Source organism: Aphis gossypii, chromosome 3, assembly GCF_020184175.1.
Source record: "Aphis gossypii isolate Hap1 chromosome 3, ASM2018417v2, whole genome shotgun sequence".
Lineage (NCBI taxonomy): Eukaryota > Metazoa > Arthropoda > Insecta > Hemiptera > Aphididae > Aphis > Aphis gossypii.
In genome coordinates, this window is record NC_065532.1 from 30,603,470 (window position 1) to 30,626,139 (window position 22,670).

At 27.3% G+C, this 22,670-nt stretch overlaps 2 protein-coding genes and 1 non-coding gene across 8 annotated transcripts in view; 2 read left to right on the plus strand and 1 right to left on the minus strand.

Annotated features, from left to right (window-relative positions):
• LOC114122351 (myosin-IIIb-like) overlaps positions 1-4,262 on the plus strand; it is a 32,516-nt gene extending 28,254 nt beyond the window's left edge. For 3 of the 5 annotated variants that reach the window (XM_050203234.1, XM_050203235.1, XM_050203239.1), the window contains 12 exons: positions 30-237; positions 316-460; positions 533-683; positions 753-988; positions 1,063-1,355; positions 1,452-1,617; positions 1,696-1,986; positions 2,046-2,126; positions 2,200-2,295; positions 3,648-3,718; positions 3,783-3,854; positions 3,954-4,262. In XM_050203234.1, coding sequence (XP_050059191.1) covers positions 30-237; positions 316-460; positions 533-683; positions 753-988; positions 1,063-1,355; positions 1,452-1,617; positions 1,696-1,986; positions 2,046-2,126; positions 2,200-2,295; positions 3,648-3,718; positions 3,783-3,854; positions 3,954-4,098 — 1,955 coding nt within the window. In that variant the 3' untranslated portion in view covers positions 4,099-4,262. Of the gene's footprint in view, positions 1-29; positions 238-315; positions 461-532; positions 684-752; positions 989-1,062; positions 1,356-1,451; positions 1,618-1,695; positions 1,987-2,045; positions 2,127-2,199; positions 2,296-2,936; positions 2,979-3,647; positions 3,719-3,782; positions 3,855-3,953 lie in introns of those variants that run through there. The other 2 variants (XM_050203236.1, XM_050203237.1) reach the window with 2 other exon arrangements.
• Positions 4,263-6,976: 2,714 nt separating this feature from the next.
• On the plus strand, positions 6,977-20,334 carry LOC126550658 (mucin-12). 2 transcript variants are annotated; one of them, XM_050202603.1, is made up of 17 exons: positions 6,977-7,700; positions 7,811-7,888; positions 8,815-9,005; positions 9,580-14,439; positions 14,673-14,788; positions 14,854-14,956; positions 15,021-15,147; positions 15,671-15,780; positions 15,854-16,094; positions 16,163-16,546; positions 16,606-16,935; positions 16,999-17,109; positions 17,187-17,365; positions 17,627-17,764; positions 17,888-18,088; positions 18,382-18,485; positions 19,827-20,334. In XM_050202603.1, the coding sequence occupies exons 1-17, from the start codon at positions 7,667-7,669 to the stop codon at positions 19,936-19,938; spliced, it is 7,419 nt and encodes a 2,472-aa protein (XP_050058560.1). In that variant the 5' UTR covers positions 6,977-7,666; the 3' UTR covers positions 19,939-20,334. The 2 variants fall into 2 exon arrangements, with proteins under 2 accessions (XP_050058560.1, XP_050058561.1); XM_050202604.1 differs by lacking the exon at positions 7,811-7,888.
• A 1,452-nt stretch (positions 20,335-21,786) lies between these two features.
• On the minus strand, positions 21,787-21,859 carry Trnan-guu (transfer RNA asparagine (anticodon GUU)). The gene has a single exon. It is a non-coding gene; the product is annotated as a tRNA-Asn (tRNA).
• Between the last annotated feature and the right edge of the window lie 811 nt (positions 21,860-22,670).

Below are 22,670 nucleotides of genomic sequence, written 5' to 3' on the forward strand. Positions count from 1 at the left end.
GAATTACATACTTATGTATCTTTATTTAGCCTCATGTTTGTTAGACATTGAAAGTTCGGATCTATTAGAATGTTTGAGTGTTAACAGTGTAGTTACAAGAGGTGAAATTATTCAAAGAAATAATTCTGTATCAGAAGCTGTAGCTACAAGAGATGCAATTGCTCGGGCTTTGTACAGTCGATTATTTGATTGGTTGGTTAACTCAATCAATAGCTTATTGTCTTTTTATAATACCAGGTAATAGAATTTACTAGTAAATATTAAATAATAAATGTTCAATAGATGGATAGATAAATATTTTATTTTATATTTCAGAGAGGAATACAATGTGATAGGAATACTTGATATTTTCGGTTTTGAAAATTTTACATACAATTCCTTTGAACAACTTTGTATAAATATTGCTAATGAGCAGCTTCAATATTTTTTTAACCAGCATGTTTTTGCTTTGGAACAAGCTGTAAGTAAAATAATGTTAAAATATTATTATAATTTCCAGTAGAATAACACCATATATATATATTATTATTAGGAATACGAATCAGAGGGTGTCCCAGTTCAACATGTTGGTTTTTGTGACAACAGACCTGTATTAGATATGCTTGTAAGTAGACCAATGGGCCTACTGGCATTACTTGACGAGGAAAGCCGTTTTCCTAGAGCAACAGATCGTTCACTAGTTGGTAAGTTTTAAAATGTCAAAAACAGTCAAATTTAACTTGTAAACATTATGACATTGTTTTTGTTTATAGAAAAATTCCATTGCAACATTAAATGTAATTACTATGTAAGGCCAAAATCAAATGCTTTACAATTTGAAGTGAAACATTTTGCTGGCAATGTTACTTACCAAGCATCGGGAATGCTAGAAAAGAATAGGCACCTTTTAGCTATAGAGGCTATTCAGGTCTTAAGAAAATCCAACAACAAAACTGTTCGAGCATTATTCCAAAGTCCAGTTACTAAAACTGGCAATCTTTATTCTCAAGTAATAATATTTAAATTTTACTTTCACAATTTGTAGCAATTTGAAGTAGATAAATAATATTAATTTAATTTCAGGACTCATCTACGGGGTTAGTTGGACTCGCTTCACAATCTCGAGGACAACAAACTGCAGCAACATATTTTAGACATTCATTAGCTGAACTGTTACATCGTATGGGTTGTAATAATTCAGGTGTAAGTTTGCCTAGATTTGTTCGTTGTATCAAACCAAATGATCAACGGCAACCAAAGCAGTTTGATCCTCTTAAAGTTGTTGCTCAATTACGCTGCAGTGGAGTCATGGAAACAATTAGAATAAGACGAAATGGATACTCGCATAGGTTACTATTTAAAGATTTTATAAGCAGGTAAATTATGATCTTCAAACTAATTTTAATCATTGCAATGTAATGATTGTAAATAATAAAAATGATATCTACTTGTAATTCATTTTCAATTTATAGGTATGCAATTTTAGGATTCCGATTGTACGAAAAAGTCCCTCCAACTAGAGATAATTGTAAACACTTGTTGGTTAAGCTAAAATTAGATGGCTGGGCAATTGGAAAAACAAAAGTATTCTTAAAGTATTACCATATTGAACACCTAACTAAATTACATGAAAAACAAGTAAGGCATAATACATATTATTTTGATATCTTTCATTTTCCTAATGTATTAATGTATACTGTTGTTTGTTATCCTTAGCTACGTCACATAATATTTGTACAGAGTTGTGTTCGACGATGGCTAGCAATGAAGCATTATAGGGAAGCTTTGTTGGCTAAACAAATGTCATGGGGAGCATTAACATTACAAAAGCATACTAGAGGATGGCTTGCACGACAAAAGAAAAAAAAGTCAAAAGGAGAAATACCTGTTGGCGAAGTAGCCCCAATATACAGACAAGAACCCAAAGAAAATGATAGTCCAATAATTAAAAATCAAAATAAAGTTAGCCCTGTTATTGTGGCAGAAAACAAAAAAACCTATATCCAAGTGAGTAGTGCAAATATTGAAATTAGTTAGTAGTTACACTACTCTTGATGTGTTTTTAGCAAAATGGTGTCAAGGTGTTGCCGTGTAAAGTGCAACAAAAAGTAGAAAGAGAAAAGCATTTGATTGATTTTTCGAAAAATGTAAGTATTTATTGTTAAATTTATTATGGTTATTATATATTATTTTGTAATATGTCGTGACTAATAATATAAGGTTCACGCTTGCAACAAAGAATTCTACAAGTTCATTAAGAAAACAAACATTTCTATTTGTTTGAACGATTTGAAAGACTTTAATACAACTGGTCAGGTACGCACTTGTACAATTTGATAATTCCATTAGATGCATTTCATGCATGTAGTATGTGCGCAATTAGAAAAGTAGACTTCAAGTTATTCATAAGTCATAACAAACAAATAAAAATTGTATTGGCTATTTGTATAGGACTTAAAATAATATGATAATTAAGGTGATAATTGGTTTACCCATAATATAAAGGGTTAATGTAAATGTATGTTTGAAAGAGAGGTTTCAATTTTAAACTTTGAAAACCTAATAGATGTATAAGTCTATGAAATATGCATTGATATTATATTAAACATACGGATGGGACATTGTATGAAAGGCTGTAAGTTAACTTAATTAGTATTATTACTTCCTTTTTTTCTTTTAAATTGTTAGTTTTTTTTACTGCTCATAAGCTTATGTGCAAATAAAATTATTGTTTTTTCTCTATTATATTGGCCTAAAATTATATATTTAGTGAAAATAGGAATGCCATATCTTTATGTTTTTATTCATATCATTAAATATTTTACTATACTAATCAAACCCAAAATGTTGTTTTTATTATTTATTTTAGAAGTTTGAATTTTTTATATTATTGTGTTAATTTTCTCACGTTTGTTATTCTTTTGTTTCAAAAATTATTTTAAACTATTATTTATTAGTTTAACTTGGAAACTATAGAATGCTGATCACATCTAATTTTTATTCTAATAGACGTTATTAAGGTAATATTAAACTTATTTTATTGTGAGTGTTTCACATTTGGATAGAAATTTGAAATCCTTAGAAGTATATAAATGTGCAGTGGTTTTTAATTATATATGTTTGAACCTTAATACTCATAAAGTTCTTTAATATTAGTTATTTCATTATTTCTATTGAAGTCTAATATAGAGTATAGACTATAGAGTAATATTGGAAGTATCAATTTCTCATATATTTACTATAAAAATTAATAATTCTATGTTGAATAGTACCTTTTCAATTTCATTTTCACTTAGTTAATGTTATATTCAATTTTATAACTTGTATACATATCTAGTATACTAGTATCTATATTATATATTTCAAAATTATATTATCTAATAATTATTACACCTTTGTAGAGAAGTAGAGATACTATAAGAGTATCTTGAACACCTGAATGTATTTCATAAAATAATTATTTTTTGTTCAATTTCCAGTAAATAATTTTGATAACTATTGTAATATTTATTTTACACTTTTAATTGATTTTATTTCCCTTTACTGTCTGACTGCAGTATAATAAATTTAAAAAATATTCATTAGGTTTTTATTTACTGTACATTACTAATTTTTGTGATATCTAATATTATTAATTTTATAATTAAACAATTGTCTTTTTTTTACAGAAGGGTTTAGTACATAATGCCATCAAAAAACTTGTGAATGAAAATTATTGTAAATTTGATTCTGAAAACAGGTAAAATGATCATCAAGTAATTTAATTTGTTGACTTTTTATACTTGAATTACATTTTATTTTAGAATGAGCTCAATAACTGCAAAAACAAATAACATCCAACCAGTAAATAAACCAAAATGGGTCTCACCATTAAGGTAAGTTAACAATATATGATAGCAAGAAGTGAATAACACATAAATAATAATATTTATATAAAAAAAAAATAATAATTTTTTCCTTATTTATTTTCAAAGATTAACTCCTCCAGACATTAATAGACTACCAGAAGGGTTTGATTTCCGACAATTATTGAGGCCTACCCAACATGCACCCACAGAATCCTTACGTAAAAGACTGGTACAGAGATCAAGACCAGTAGCGGCCAATGCCAAAGGATAACATAATAACATTTAAAGTTTGTTTTTTTTTGTAAACAGTATTTATAATATTTTTGTAATGATTGAATTTATTTAATATTTATATATTTATTATCTGAAAACAAAAATAATTTAAGCTTAATATGAGCTGTCCAATTATGAAAGAAAATAATTGTTTTTATTCTATTTTTATCTTTTTTATCTTATGGACAAAAAAACATATTTTTATAGTTCCTGTTAAGTCTAATAAATTAAACCAAAAATATGTATTTTATTTATCAAATTAATGGATTTTATCTACTATTAAGGTTTATATGTAAGATTTTTTTTTTATTAGTATTTCAACAATGTTCCTTAAGAAACTTTGGTGTTTCTAAAATTCTTAAAAGGGCCCAGTATAGAATAATTATTAATTGTGAATCACTTATTAACTTTGCATTACATATTATTGTATACATTTACCTTTATATTTTTTTACACCATATATTATTAATCAATTAGGATGTTTATTGTTATAATGGAGTGTGACCCATCTTATAAAACATTCTCATTATGATCAAATATTGGTGTGTTGTTGTTATTAAAGCTAATTTATATTTTTAATGTATTTATTATTTAAATTTGATAGTATCAAAATAAAAAATTGTTTTTATTATTATAAAATAACATTATAAATTTATATATTTTTTATGTATAGTTTACATTTAAACATGCAATTAAAGTGATATTGTTATATTTAATTAAATTGATTATTTTCTTTAGCAATATTAAGTTTTATTTCAACAGGTATCAAATTGCTATTTTTAAGTTTCACTTGCAGAACTTTAAAAATAAATAAATATGTATATTGAATCACTTGAAAGAAGAGAGAGTTGAATTATGTATTTATTTTGGTTTTATAAATAATTTAATTTGCAGACCATAATATACACTAAATTATTAACCTAAATAGATTTAAATATTCCTCATATTTAGAACAAAATCAAATATTGATTTCAATATAATTTCTATGATTAATGTCATATCTGATATCATATGTCTTGTAATTGCAAGAAATCAAGAATATCTGACCATCTTTTAAAAAAATTATGTTTGATTTTAGTAAAAAAAATGTGCATGGAATGATAAAGAAAAAATATTTAAATACCTGTATTATGTGCTATAGAATATTGATCTAGTCACAGTATTCTATTACAGTATTTATTACTTTTTGTGCAAACCAATATATTAAAAATATTGTGAACACAATGTTAAACAGAAATTTCGAGATAATAAAAAAATAATATTTTAAATAGCAAGATCTATCCCAATTGTAAAAACTAATTGTATAACAGTTAAAAAATAAATAAATAGAAAAATTCTGAAGATATTCAACACTAGAATAAGTTGATGACAATCATTATATTGTCAAACAAGTTAATTGTGTTGTGTAAAAAAACAAGTATGTACTCTGAATATTCTGATGAACATAATTTACCATGTTTTGTATAGGCTTAAAAGACAGACAACATATTATGTGGGTATAGCATCATTTTAACAAATTATGGGATTAGTTAAAGATCCAAATTTACTTTTTTAATAAATCACTGACACTTGGTAAAATTATTTATTTTAGAATAGACTATTCTATTCTATAATCAATGGTATTATGATAAAGGAAAAAAATTGAATTTTAACATGATATTTAACAAATATTCTTTAACAGGGTCATAATGATTCAGATTTGAGGTCAATAATATAATTGACATGTAATCAGAAAGACATTTTTTGTATTTTATTATTGAAAACATACTATACCTATCTCAAAAACTTTTTTTATTTATTATCTATATTAAATAATACAATAAGTACCTATGTTGAATAAATATAAGAATTGTTGACATGAGGCTTATACGACGAGATAACTGTTGACAAAAGTTATAACTAATTCATCTAGAATTCTAGAAAAATTTTAGATGTTAGAGTAATGCTTTTTAATTACCTATGCACAAAATGTATATCTTATAGTAAGTTTACAGTGAGCTGCACATTTTTTTTAACTAAGTATCACTTAACTAGTATTATGTATTACATTATACCTTTATTAAATTAATGAATTAGCTCTTATTATTCTTAAATGCCAAGTATTCTTATTGTTCTCAGTCCTAAGTTATTGAATAATTAATAATTATTAATTACAATAGAAAATATAATTATTAAAATCAAAACTCTACTGAAATCGATACCTATTGCATAAGTTATTTTGAAAATTATAATTTAAATTAAAAATAATTAATATTAGGTACCTATATCACATACTAAATCTTAGTAAATAATTGTCAATAATTATTAGTAAAAGTTAATGAAACAAAATAATAGAAGAAAGATCGAAGCTAGTAAAAATGTGGCTAATATAGGGATGAGGATGAAAATGTTTCTCATAAATAAAAATAATTAATGATTGTTAATTAATAGGTATTTTCGAACAGGTACATTCGGTAATTATTGCAATTTAAATTTGACTGGTATCGACCAATTTCTTATCAGTGGTATAAGAGCCGTTTTCAGACCATAGTTCGGACATTTTTCATTTTTGCGTAAAAGGGTAGAACGACTACTACAAACTACAAAGCTACACTTACATACAACAAGGCGTACGTCATACTACATATACATATTATCGTGTATTACAATACATCCGCCTCGATTAATAAAAAGAAATCATTTATATAATAATTGTTTACATCATTTCAATTTCCTATAATACGTCCATAATGGTTCCACGTAACCGTTTGTGGACGCGTTCAATAAGGCTGCCACTCTTATCACCAGTGAATAACCACTGTCTTCTAGCCCGTGATTCGTGAACGTGACGTGTCTATGTTATAACGATGATAAAAAATTATTAATCTATGGTCTACGCACACGCACGTCACGCACACAAATGTGTGTAAATAGATAGCGCAAAACGGAATCCAAAATCCTAATCGACAATCGCAACACGATAATTTGTAATAATTGCCACCGACGGAGAAGGCGATTTACGAACATTGCAATAGTTGGTATTCACTGTCAAATGTAGTCGCCGCAAAAAAATATCGTCATCATTGTTGTACATTGTTAATTTACTTTACGATATTAAACAACGGTCGCAGAGCTGAAGTCGTCGTCGTCCGTGTGTAGCCACTTGCTGTTCGCGCGGAGTTCCGATCTAACGTACCGTCGTTCGTGCTCCGCGTACACGTACGAGTGCACGACCAGTGTAGACGTTGACACCCGCCGACGTGTTTTCGTACAGTCTTCCGTCCTCCCGGGAAACAAGAGATTTCCACGTCCCTTCACCATTATCAGCGTGACGGAACGGAGATAATACGATTTAGGTAGCGCGCGGTGCGTGTGAATTTCGTGTACAGGAATGTTGTGATATTGTTATTTCGAGTGGTTGGTGGTCGGATACGGTGTTTTGCTTACGTGATTAGATTTTTTTTGCTATTCTCTTCTCCTTCCTGGCGACCAGTAAACCTTGGGCTACATACCCGTATTGACGAACCGTGTCAAGTTCGTATGTGCTGAACGTTTTTCAAGTTTCCGACTAGAATCTTGGCTTCACCATGGAACACAGATTCAACTATTTCCAGCAAAACCGTAAGTGAACTTTCCTAGTGACGCTACACTTTTAATAGTAAAACCATGATGATATCTGTTGTTTGGCGTTGAGCTTGTTTGATTAAAAACGTATCTTTTTTTTCGCACAGCCAACTCCCTTGTTAATGGACAGTCGGCGTTCAACCGACCGTCTGCTGATGGGATTCAGTCGACCAATAATTACTCTGGTAATTCTAGTCAATAAATAATTTTATACCTACCTAGTATATATATACCCAATTTGTTGTTCTATACATATTTAAATTTACTTGTATTACAAATTATACCTAGTATAATGTAATAATTTAATAATTTACTAAATACCTACCTAAATGTGCTCTTTCTTCTTGTGGTTTGTTATGATAGTTAAATATGCATCTCTTAGTTTTGGAAACAAAATATAAATTGCTTTCAATTTATTCTTATCACATATCGAAACTATGAACAGATTTCCTTAAATTATTTTGAACATACCTAGTGTTTATTTTAAATTGTTTTTATATACTTTCTAATTTTCCTTTTGAATTTATTTAAGCAAATAATAACAGCACAAAAAACATAATTTTTAAATAGTTAATTTGGTAGATTCTAAACTTGTTGAATTACAAATGTATAATACTTAGATATTTTTATATATTTTATTGGCATCATTTTAATTAGTGATCTCCATTGAACATAGAATGTGTTTCGCATTAACCTATGTTTTTTTTTAACTAAAATGGTATTAAGGTACATGACTTTATATCTGTATTATACTCCCATTAATACTTGTATAATTATTTAAATACCCCCAGAGTATTTCTTTGTGCATTTGATTACTTTTAATTAAAATTTAAGTAAATTATCTAGTAGTAGATGTACCTACCTAAGTAAATATAATTTTTTTTAAAAAATATTAATATTAATGTTTACAAGTATTGAATAAAAGTAATACCTATGTATTATATTTTAATAACCTATCAACATTGTATTATAAATACCTAATATAATTTTTTACTTGAATAACTAGTACCTACATAGTTAACCATAAATTATCTAAGAAACATTTATTTGATCTGTGAGTTTTTTTTTTGTTATTTAATAACCTATATTAAATAAGCTATTGTAATTCTAGGAAGCATACCATCCACTTCTTCTTCAGATCAATCAACATTTCATGAGAAAATGCATTCAAATCCTAATACGGTTCCATTAATGAATAATCATTTATACCAAATGGATTCTGGTAATCAACCACCACGCTCATCTGGGCCACCTAGGACTAATGCTAAAGGAATTTATGAAAATTCTCAGTCTTCAATTCCAGTGAGTATATTTATCTTCTATTTACAATTAAACTAATTAAAACCTATTAAATAAATACCTAAATGAGTAATGTCGTGTCAAATATGTATTTTTTTTTTTATTAAATACATTTCAATTAATTTTAACCATTTGGTAATAAAATTATCTTGTGTTTTATATTATAAGCTTTACAAAGTGTTTTTATTATCAATTTAGTTTTAAATAAGTATCTACTCTGAAGTGGTTTTACATACTAGATAATCTCTATGAATAGTGGAACAAAATAATGTATATAGCCTCTGGATTTCATGATCCTGGCTAGTTCTATATATTTAATGTTTTATTTATATTAAATAAACACTAAGTATTTATATTTAAACTAAAAATATTAGTTAATTTATAATAATTAGATGTAATTTATATGATCATAAAATTGTTAAATTTCATAATCATTAGAAAAGAACTATCTTTAACTATTTATTTTAGGTAATTATACTGAATATACTATCTGAATAAACTTATAACATTTTGAAATTCCTGTAATATTTTATTCCTAGGTTCTGTTTTATTTAATCTATTAAAATTTTTGTTTCAGAATGTTTTAAGCCTTACTCAATCTAATAACGCTGAAAACTATACAATAAATCCAGACTTTCAGTTACAACCTCATCTTACTGCTTTGTTACCACAACAATCTAAAAGAGTTCCAGAACTTTATCCAGTAGATAAATACAATACTAGTAAAGGATCCATAGCAGAAAATATGAATACAAATTATTTTTCTTCAAATAAACCTTATCCTGAACCCAAAATTATTGAGTATGATTTAGAAGAAACATCTACTGAAAGTTCACCACAACATACTTCTTCATTATACTCTGAAAGTACAGATCAGGATTCAGAAAGTATACATGCAAATAATATATTTCCTAGGCATATGTTGAGTAAAAGTACTGAATGTCATGTAACAAAGGAATCAAAAACAATTTCAACCCCAAATCAAGAGTTTCCTGTACCTAGCCAATTTGCTGATTTCAATCTTAAGAAGGATGATAGTGTTGATGATCACCAACATTCTATTTTACATAGTGCTTATAATCAAGATGATGACATTATTGAAGACATTCCTTTATTTGACAACATCAATCCAAATGAAAGAGAACCAGGCTTAGAAAATCAAGAAAATATTGAATCTCGTTTTAATGAACAAAATTCAAACATACCAATAGCTCAAACATTTGATTCTTATGCTACTAAAAAAGATTTTGAACAGACAAAATTTAACTATGAAAATAAACAAGGTTCATCTTCTGTTTATGGTAGTATGACCAACTATTTGTCTTATAATGTTGATAAATCTTCAAATGCTCAAAATTCTTCTCAGTTTAATAAAGGGTTGTATTTTAATCAAGCAAACACTTTGACTCAGTCTAGTTCATCAAATAGTTCAATTTTACAGCAATCACAAAGAAAACCAATATTCCCTTATAGCAATACTGAACTATTTAATTATCAAGAATCATCAACTAATCAAAATTTTAATGATGATTTTAATGCAGAAAATTTTAATCAACAAATTAAACACATTCAACCAGATATTCAAAAATCAAATGTTCCCCCAGTTGATTCTTTATTACAGTACAATATTAATAGTAAAACGCCAGATAAAATAGTTCCTGAAAATGATAATATAAAAACTTCAAGTGCTGATACATTAAAATACCAGACTATGAATTCTTCTGCTACTAGTATGTATAATCAACACAGTGAACAGGGTATTGAATCAATTAACCAGCAATCAATTTATAATTCATCAAAACCACCTGTATCTGAATTGTTAAATAATAGTCAACCTACAGCTAGCAAAGAGTTTATAGCTCACGATTCATCATTAATATCTACTCAGTCATTTAGTCCTGTGTCTTCAGCTACCATTGCAGCTCCTTTAAGTTCATTTTCTGCATCTGAAGCAAAAGTTCATGATAACCAAAATACACAATATAAAAATTCTGATGATCAGACTAATAGTTTATTAAATTTATCTAATATTGCTAAAAATAGTTCAATTGATTTATTAAATCAAGATTCAACAAAAGTTGTACAATCAGAGATTGATACTAAACTTTCACAATCTCCAATTAGTAGCTTACTTGAAAATCAACATGAAACAACAGTTGATCGAACTAAACCCATAAATATGAAGCTCGATGAAAGTCAACACGATGAAGTAAAATCAATGTCTCCATCATCTATTAAAAATGTTACTCAGTCTCATGATTTATTTAATCCTAAAAATATGACTTCTCAATTAGAGTCAAAAAATCAATTTACATCTCAACAATCTACAAATGATGATATAAAAACTTCATATGACCAATTTTCAAAAAATGTTGGATCCCAATCAATTAATAACCAAAATGTGACTGTAAATCAATCTATATCAACTACAGGTCACAGTGTTAGTAATTATTTCGATTCATCAAATGTAAATAATACATTTTTATATAATCAACAGTCGTGTAATTTACAATCTAGTAATCAATTACAAAATATGCAAAGACAAGATCAACCAATTGTTTCAATTAATCCTACTTCAGACAAATCAAATAATTATACAGCATTTTCTAATGCACAAAATGCCTTGTCTTCAAATCAGCATTCATTGTTGACAAAAGATGAATTCGAAATAGCTGAAAGCTCAAAATTAAATTCTGATGTGTCGTCAAAGGAAACCTTACATTCTTCAGAATCTCTTATGACTCAATCAAATGATTTAAATTTTGAGTCATTAGAAAATGCTGAAATTGTAACCCCTAATGATCAGTTTTCCAATATGACCATTGATAAGCAACAAAATATGTCTGATAATAAAATACATACTCATGAACAATCAATACCTACATCTTATTTTTCTAAAGACATATCTCTTGATAAAGAAGAACATTCTATTGCATTTAAAAACTTTTCTAATACGTTTCAAGACAATAATAGTTCAGCAATTAAATTAGAAGTTGTAAATAAATCTCAAATGTTACAAAGTGAACAAACAAACTTAAAAATGCAATCTTTAAATTCAGATATACCAACAAACCAAGAGATTTCTCCACAATCAAACAGTAATCAAATAGTACCAAATAATAAGATAGTTGGTCAACTAGAAGGAAACCAATTTCCTCCACAACATTTTAGTAATAAAGTAACATCAAATGAAATTTTATCATCATCTAATCAGTTACCATCACAAATATTTAACAACCAACCAAAGTTAAATACTATACAACCTCTTCAGTCAGTGTCAAATGCATATACGACACAACCATTTAATAATCAACCAATATTAAATACTGTTTCTTCACCATCTAATCAGTTACCACCAAATATGTTTGATAATCAATCAAAACCAAATACTACACAGCCTCTTCAGTCTGCATCAAATTTGTATACAACACAATCATTTAATAATCAACCAACATTAAATACTGTTTCTTCGGCATCTAATCAATTACCACCAAAAATGTTTGATAATCAACCAAAACCAGATACTGTACAGCCTCTTCAGTCTACATCAAATTTGTATACAACACGACAATTTGATAATCAACAAACCCCAACAACAATTCCATCAGTGTCAAATCAATTTCCACCACAAATGCTTAATAATCAACCAATATCGAATACTGTACCCTCTCAATTTGCATCAAGTTCATATCCAACACCAACTGCTTCAACAGCCACTAATTTGACACCAGCAATGTTTAGTAATCAACCAATATCGAATACTGTACCCTCTCAATTTGCATCAAGTTCATATCCAACACCAACTGCTTCAACAGCCACTAATTTGACACCAGCAATGTTTAGTAATCAACCAATATCGAGTGCTGTACCTCCTCCACAATTTATATCGAGTTCATACCCAACATCAATTGTTTCAACGGCCACTAATTTAACACCAGCAATGTTTAGTAATCAACCAATATCAAATACTGTACCGCCCTCTCAATTTATATCAAGTTCATATTCAACATCAACTGCTTCAACAGTCACTAATCAATTGCCACCAGCATTATTTAGTAATCAATCAACATCAAATACTGCTCAACCTCTTCAGTCTGCATCAAATTTGTATCCAACACAAGTGTTTAATAACCAGTCAAAACCAGTCACTGTTCCATCAATGGGAATTAACCAATTTCCTCCACAAAATTTAGATAATCAACCAAAATCAATGATTATGTCACATAATCAAACTGTAGCAAAGACGCCTGTAAATCAATCCACACTTAGTTCAGCATGGCCTTCATCAGCTACCAATCAATTTCAACCACAAATATTTAATGGTCAAATTAAATCAGATGTCTCTTCTTTTCAAACATTGTCTAATCAGTATACATCACAACCATTCAATAACAAGACAATGTCTAATATGGTTCCACCTGTTCCTTCAGCAGCAAGTCAGTTACCTTCTCAAAGCTTAAGTAATCAACCTAAATCAAATGTTGGTTTTATTCAATCAACAACTGGTCAGAATTCATTCCAGCCGTTTAATAACCAACATACACCTACTGCTGTTTCATCAGCTATTAACCAATTACCAACACAGCTGTTCAGTAATCAACCTAAATCAAATGTTGTCGCTCCTCTTCAAACAACAGCAATCCAGCATAATTTACAAGCACTCAATAATCAACAAACATCAAATTTTATTCCACCAGTTCCATCTACTACAAATCAGTTTTCTTCTCAAATATTTACTAATCAACCTAAATTAGATAGTGCTTCATCAAATAAGTTAACAACCAGTCAATATCAGTCTCAACCACTTATTAATCAATCTTTATCATCGAGTGTTCCACCAATTCAACAAGCAACTAATCAGTATCCATCACAGCCGTTTAGTCATCAATCCAAACCAAGCAATTTCCCAACTTCTCAAACAGTCAAGAATCAATATCCTTCACAGCCATTTACTAAACAACCTGGTCAACAAGTATTATCAAAACAAAATCTTCAACAGTCTTCAAATAATCAGTTTAGTAATCAATCAAATTCAATTCAACCAGTTCAAAACCAGTGGCCGCCAGCTAATTTTTCAAGCCAAAATACTAATCTTATGTCTTCACAACCAATAACCAATAACTCATCTTCTAATATGTCTACTATGCCTCCCAGTGTTAATCAACAAAGTCAAATGCTTGGTACTCATATGCTGCCACCAAATCCATTGACTTCTAATAATTACTACAATCAAGTTGAAGGAATTGGAAATATTCAGCAGCCTCAATCTTCAAATCATAATGTACAGTTAGCAACCAAAGGATATCCACCACAAAATAACATGGGTTTTTCTAGTCAAACTAATTATCAGCAACCAAATGTTCTTCAGAGACAACAAGACCCGTATAGACCAGATCAAAATCCTTCAGTTTTACAACAAGGTTTTTCTAAGACATGGGTAAGTTTCTTTATCCGATTCATCAGATAATTTGATTAAAATAAATATGCTATACAATTTTTACTATAGTGTAATACATAAATGTCTTATAATAAAATATTTTATTATGAACTTAAAGGCATTTATGTAGTTGATGTCTTGGTGCTTTTATCAACTGATGCATACATTGATTGTAAATTATGGTATAGTTAAATTTAATTAATGTAACTACAATAGTTGTATTTATTTAAAAGGGATATGATAATCTGGACTTGTTAAAATCAAGGGATGTGCTGCCAGGCGATGGAGTTCAACCACCAGAGATAAAACTTCCTCAAGGATATGCTAATTGTGATAACTGTTCTCCAGAGTATGATTCTAAATTTAAATTTAAATTTAATATAATTTAATTATCATTGTATCTGTTTGATTTAGTATATTCCGATGTACATTAAATAAGTTTCCAGTTTCGAAGAATTTGCTAGATAAGAGTCGATTGCCATTGGGGATTTTAATTCATCCTTATAAAGATCTTTCAGTAAGCCTTTTTTTTTTGTTTATCTAAAATTAATTGTCTGTTATTTCAATTGATTTATTTTTAGCGTTTAACTGTGATACAATGTGAAACTATTACAAGATGTCGAAATTGTCGTTCTTATATAAATCCATTTGTTCAATTTATTGATAATGCTCATTGGAAATGTAACTTATGTTACAGAGTTAATGAATGTAAGTAAAATGTTAAAATTTAGAGGTAGATTCCTACGGTGCATGGCTCTATGAGCAACGAACCAAGTCCACTGGCTCAGAACACTACACGCGCCGTAAAAACTCTCTTACTTGCCTAGGCACGGTATAGCTCAACTGGGCCCCTGGCTATCCAAAAATTGTTGATCTGTTATGTCTGCACCAAAGAAAACAAGTCAAGCATTTAGCATTTTAACTCCATTCCCACTGACTCTTGCTTTGCCGAGCATTTATGTAGGCTCAGTACAACAGAAGTTTAGCTTGCCACCCGCCGTAGAAATCCACCTTAATATAATAGACTTGAGTACAATTAATAAATTATATCTTATAAAATGCTAATGTGAAAGCACTTTTTGTTTTTCCTTTAAGTACTTTTAGTTATTGTTCTATATTATATTATATTATATAATATGTAGTTCTATTTTAAATTAAAATGTATATTGTAAGTTAAATGCAAAAGGGTAATAACCGTTAAAATATAAATGAATAAATTTATTATTTATAGTACCTGGGGAGTTTCAAATTGATCCATATACTAAAACACTTGGTGATCCATCAAGAAGGCCAGAAATACAAAATGCCACTATTGAATACATAGCTTCACAAGATTATATGGTAAGTAGTGTTCTTAATAATAGGTACAAGATATTAAAATGTATTGATTTACTATTCTACCTATTACTTTTAGGTTAGACCTCCACAACCAGCTTTATATCTATTCCTTTTAGATGTATCACGAACTGCAACTTTGACTGGATACTTAGAAATAGTTTGTGATCGAATTTTAAATAAAATTATGGCAGATGATATACCTGGTGATTCACGAACTAACATAGGTTTTATAACATATGATTCGTCTGTTCATTTTTATCAAATAGCAAATAGTGATGGTGGACAGCCAAAACAACTTATCGTTAGTGATATATCTGGTAAGAAATAAAATATATCTTTTCCTAGGATTCAGATTTTTTTAACTATTTATATTACTAATTTTTAGATATATTTTTACCATTGCCTGATGGTCTTATGGTGAATTTGGAGGAAAATAAGATGGCTATAAAAGATTTGTTGACTAATTTACCAAATACTTATAGAGAGTCTTACAACACTGGTTGTGCCTTAGGAGCTGCACTTCAGGCCGCTTTTAAAATATTAGCTCCACGCGGAGGTCGTGTTACAGTGTTCCAAGCTAGTTTACCAAATTGTGGGCCTGGTAAATTAGAACCAAGAGATGATGGAAACCCCCATACTGGTGACCGTGTTCAGCATACGGCTCCATCTACCGACTTTTATAAAAAATTAGCTCTTGAATGTAGTGGTGAACAGATTGCTGTTGATATGTTTTTCGTATCCTCGCAATATTTAGATATTGCCACTATTTGTAAGTAAATAGAATATTAAATTAATAATTAATTCTAATTTGAATGTTGTTACTTTTAGCTGGAATATCAAAATACTCATCTGGATGCATACATAATTTCCCCCAATTTAATGTTAAATCTCCAACTATAGTAACACGCTTTATAAATTGTTTTGATCGATATTTATCTCGTAAAATTGGTTTTGAAGCTCTTTTGAGACTACGTTGTACACGAGGTGTGGCAATACACTCTTTTCATGGAAATTTCTTTGTTCGCTCCTCTGATTTGCTTATGTTGCCCAATGTTAATCCAGACAATGCATATGGTATGCAGTTATCTATTGAAGACAGTTTGGATGGTGTTTCTGTTGTTTGTTTCCAGGCAGCATTACTTTATACTTCTAGCAATGGTAAACTTTATTATAACTACATTAATTAAACTTTTTTATTTTATAAAAGTTTTTATGGTACAGCGGAACGTCGTATTCGAGTTCATACACTGTGCATACCAGTTACTGAAAATTTAGATGATGTTTTTCATAATGCTGATCAACAAGCAATAACATGTTTGATAGCTAAAATGGGTAAGGAATATCAAGAAAGAAATAATAACAATCGTAAATTTAAAAGTTATTTTACTAATAAGCTATGTTTTGTTAAGCTGTTGACCGAAGTACAGAAAAATCATTATCTGATGCACGTGAAGCCTTTTTCAATGCTATCTCAGATTCTCTCTCTGCATACAAACTCGGTTGCTCATCTTTCAGTGGCCCTGGAACAATGTTATCACCATTGTCATTAAAAGTATTTCCATTGTATATTCTTGCTACATTAAAACATGTAAGTGTATTCATTTGATGGTTTAAAAAATAATCCATTTATTATATATTAGAACAATCTAGTTTTAATTACTTACTAAAATTTTTAATTTGACTATTTTTCAATTTAAATTCCTTATACATTATAAGTAACTTATTAACACTGATTCACATTAAATATTTTGGAATTAATGAGGTTTAACTGTTACATGTATATTTATTATTTACTATTGAAAATATATATTAGTTATATACAATATTTCATGTTTTTTTTAATTTATAGGCGGCATTTAGAACTAATCAACCTACTCGACTTGATGAACGTATGTTTAGTATGTGCCAAATGAAAAGTTTACCATTAAACAATCTGATTCAATATATATATCCAGATTTATATCCTATCTATGCTTTAGAAGAACAGGTAAACATTTAAGTATTAATATATTTTTATTAAGTTTTTACTTAAGTACTAATAATAAATTATATTATTAATGTTTATGAATTTCAAGTAATATTATTTCTTTTGTTTATTTTTTTTTTTTAGCCAAAAATAGATTATGAAAAGTTGACTGAAATTCCTCTTCCACCAGTTATACAATTGTCTGCAGAACGTGTTGAATCCAATGGTGTCTATTTAATGGATGACAGTGAAACATTAACAATATTTATCGGACATAGATGTTCAGATAAACTTATACAACAGTTATTTGGTTATGTCAATGTCAATTCAATGCCAGAACTAGTTGTAAGTATTACAAAATACTTTAACAAAACATTTTGAAAACAATTTTTAGAAATAAGTAAATAACATTTTTTTTCTTTGTTGTGGGGTGATAAGTATTAATCTCTTAATACTCATTTCCTTAATAATATACATTGACATAAAATTATAATTATTAAATTGCATTATATGACATATTTGAATTATATATAGAATATGAAAACTAAATAGTAAATATTAAATAAGTAAAATTGATAAATAAAATATATTTATGTCCAATTTTGTACAATATTTATATTTTATTTATTATTTCACAGACAACACTTGCTGAAGTGGACTCCAGACCATCATATTTGTTACGTAGTTTTATTTCATATCTTCAACATTTTAAGCCATACCCATTACCAATAGAAATAATAAAGTAAGTAGTCACTTTGTAAATATTTTTTAATAACTAACTAGAATTAAAAACATATTAAGTTAAAAATGTTAAGACATTATATAATATTGTATTTGATGTTCTATTCCACTTAAACACAAAGCATTAGGAATTAGTTTTATTTTGGTTACAGAACATAATAATATATTAACATGCACTAATAATTTATTTAGAATTAATAGTTCAAATAGCACATTTTCATAATAAGGGTTATGTTGTTCACTGTTGTATAATGGAACTAAATGCTTTGATAAGCATTGATATCAAACAATATTAACTAAACAAAACAAGTTTATTTATATGTTTTTCCTATTTATATTTTATTAAAACTGGAACATTTATATAGTTATCACAATTCTCAAGAGTAACAGATAAAAAAATCTAAATATTGAGCTTATATCAAATTTTATATAAAAATAATAAAACATTCAATAAATTCAATTTATTTTTATTAAAAGTCTGTCATTTTAAATTTGGTTTTTAATAATTGTACCTTCCACAATGTCTTCCAAATTGGATAATAACTCAGAAAAAGCGCCATTTTTCATACTTGTAGTATCAACAAAGTTTCTTAATGTTTTTAAAGCATGTTGAACTGTAATTTCCTCCTTATTTTGTTTTGTCTTCACTCTTGGTAAGATTTCGATAGTTTCTGATAAAATTTCATTATCTGTCTATGTTCTTACTTTAATTAATAACGATGATTTTTGTGTACTCATGTTAACAAAAACGACTTATTTTATCATGGGGGTCCCCAGACATTTTTCTAGGGGGGGGGGGCAACATTTTTTTTTATCTGAATACATAGGTAGATTTATTTTTAGAAGCTTATTTCTCATTGGGAATTTTACCAATTGTTATGAAAATAACATTATTTCAGGGGGAGGGGGCAAGTGCTCCGTCTTGCTACCCCCCTTGGGGACACCTATGAATTTTATATTAAGTTATTGAGAGTAAAACGCTATTGAGTGTAATGGTAGTTTTAAACAATTTTTTATATAGATCAAGATGAAAGAGATAACAACGTTTAAAATACTAAGAATCTATTGTATTTATATTTTTCTTTAGAATAAGATTTGAAATATTTTCATTCTCCTTAGTTGATTCATGGATATATCCCTGTTATATGTTTCCCTGGTCAAGATATTTAATTATTAGTTATACATTTTTTTTTTTTGTCAAAGTAATATAATGAATAGTAATGATAATGATATTAATTATCATTGTTTCTATGTGTAAATAATTGAATTAACGGAAATTAATAATCAATTATACAAATATTTTTTCAATCATCATTAAAGTTTTTTTTTATATATATTTTAGGGACAATGGACCACATAAACTACGTTTTTACAGTCGGCTTGTCGAAGATAAATTTGAATCTTCATTATCTTATTATGAATTTTTACAGCGGCTTAGTCAGCAAGTTCGATAATGGAGTATTATTAAAAATAATTGAAATAAAATATCAATACTTAATAAACACCTATTAAATGTTTTTTTATTCTTTTATAAATATTTATTCGAAGGGAATAATATAAGTTAAGTTTGTATATTGTATAATCCATGAATTATTTGTTATTTTCCTTTATTGAGTTTTAAAAATAGATATGATATTATTGGATTTATAATTAGTTGTTTTCTTTGTTGTATATAAATTAAAATTTAATGAAATTTAAATATACTGTACAATGAATTTTAATGTTAAGTAGTATCTACACAATTAAAATATTATTTAAACATTGTTTTAACTTTTAAGTGGTTATTGACCAGCTATATGTCTGGTATTATTTATTTGTAAAATTGTTTTATTAAAAATATGTTTATTCTATTTTACTATGTATATTTTTGTAATGCTTTAAAAGCTTATTCTATCATATTATTCATGTTCCTGGTCAAGCATATAAATTAGTATATGTACAATATATTACATAATTTCCATGAATTTTTAAAATACTTGAATAGACAATAGTATAACAATGTTCTGATGAATATATTATGCATTTTCTATAGCCTATAAATATAAATATATAATATTGTTTAATGCCCAATAGATGTGAAAAAAATTTTATCACTTTAATATAGTTTTTTAGTTAGGTAGTGTTGCTCAATTAAACACAGTGAAGTTGAAAAGACTGGATAATTACTAAAATAAATTAAGTAATAAAAAAAAAGTTGTGATAAATAATATAAGTTCATTGATAAAGTATTGCATTAATTGTAATTTATAAGGTTTTGATTTAGGAAAAAGTAATTATAATAATAATAATAATAAAATATAACTATATTATAAGTTATATGAAATTAGGTATATTATGATACATTTATTATTGATAAACAACGATATTTAAATTATAATCAGAGATAAGCCGGTGTTCCGAATTGCAGGCTGTAAGTAATTTTACATATCACAACTCAATTTTAAATTCTGAACGAAATAAATAAATGATGAATGTATTGATTTTACAATGATGTGTGAGTATTTTTTTTTTTTTTTTAGTTTGTTTTTGAAAATCGAACATTTTCCGACTGATATCGGGTGTAATGTGACCAATACCAAAATTTTCTTTTTAATTATTCAAATTTGTTTCAAATAATTGAAAACTGAATAATAATTATTGGTTTTGGTTATATATTCATATTATATTACATATAATATACCTAATAAGTGTTATGTCTCACAATTTATAAATTCGGTATACCAACATATCAAACACAATTTAATGATTTTTTAAATAAAATAATTATAAATATTAAGTAAAAATAATAATAAATTTTTTGAAATTAAGTATTATTCAATCTTGTACAGTTGGTATAATTGTATTATTTCCAAAAAATCGTATATGAAATTACATAATTTGTACCTACTACCTAGTACCTACCTATAGTTCACGACAAAAAAAAAACAATTGTTCAAGACAAGTGCGTAAACAAAAACCAAACGAACATTTTATGCAAACATATATGATGTTAAATTCTTAAATTCTAAATTTTTTCTATTGACTATTAATTTTATGAAATAATATGATTATTGTTTTTGTAATGTTTAGCATGATTAATAATTGTTATAAATATTATACTTTTGTCTTATAACTTATAATAAGTTATAATCAATGATATCTATCTATATTATTTAATATTAGAATATATTTATAAAAAAAAAACCGAATATAGTGTACTCTTTTTGTGTGTCGTGTGATCATTTATGATGATTCTTTTTTAATAAATTTTATAAATTTTATTTTACACGACTACGACCGTATGAACGCTTGCAAAAATATATCGCCCCCGGGTGGGCTCGAACCACCAACCTTTCGGTTAACAGCCGAACGCGCTAGCCATTGCGCCACGGAGGCCGCTTAAAAAGTTATTAAAAAATAAGTAAAATAGATTATTTTTTTATAAAAACGCTTGAATGGTAGGTATCTAGTATTTATCTAATAGGTATCTAACTAATACATTTGATACGTAAATTAGTTATTTTAATTAAATCACCATAATTTGTAAATAAGGCTAGCATTTATATGCAATAAAAAATTGTAAAATAATATATGCACAAATAGGTACCTATACTATTACCTACCTAACATTATACACGCCAAAAAATATAAAATATACAATTAAAAAAAAAAGACGAAACTTTTTAGCTGTAATAACTGATTCTAAATATCATTATATCAATCATTGTTAAAAGTAAATTGAATTAATATATGTACACAATTTTATTAATATGAATAAAATCAAAATTCAAACCAGCAATTTTTGATTTTGAGTTAATTAAACTTTATTTATATGGCCATATGGGCTTATAAGTCCAAAAATGTTTTAAACAAGCAGAGTAAAAAGTGAAATTAAAAAAAAAAATATATTACAAATAAAGAAATTTAACATTTAACAATTAATGAATAATATAATAATAAAGAATAATTTTCTATAATATCATAATATATAGGTCCATGATAATGTGTTTGGAAGATAAAAAGTCTACGGCGAGTTGAAAATTTTACTAATTAATATTAATTCATCATAACGTATTATTTATAAAACACTTCAAGTATAATAAACATTATATAGATCCATAGGCGTGAACAGGACTTAGTGGTAGGCGTAGGTGTTGCTGAAAGTTATATATAAGTCTTCAATACATATTATAAATTATTTATTTGA

Bases quoted from the DNA above. Each gene is read 5' to 3' on its own strand.
- LOC126550658 (XM_050202603.1), top strand. From the start codon at position 7,667: ATGGAACACAGATTCAACTATTTCCAGCAAAACC. The intron at 7,889-8,814 runs GTAATTCTAGTC...TTGTAATTCTAG, and splicing joins GTCGACCAATAATTACTCTG to GAAGCATACCATCCACTTCT. The intron at 17,765-17,887 runs GTAAACATTTAA...TTTTTTTTTTAG, and splicing joins TCTATGCTTTAGAAGAACAG to CCAAAAATAGATTATGAAAA.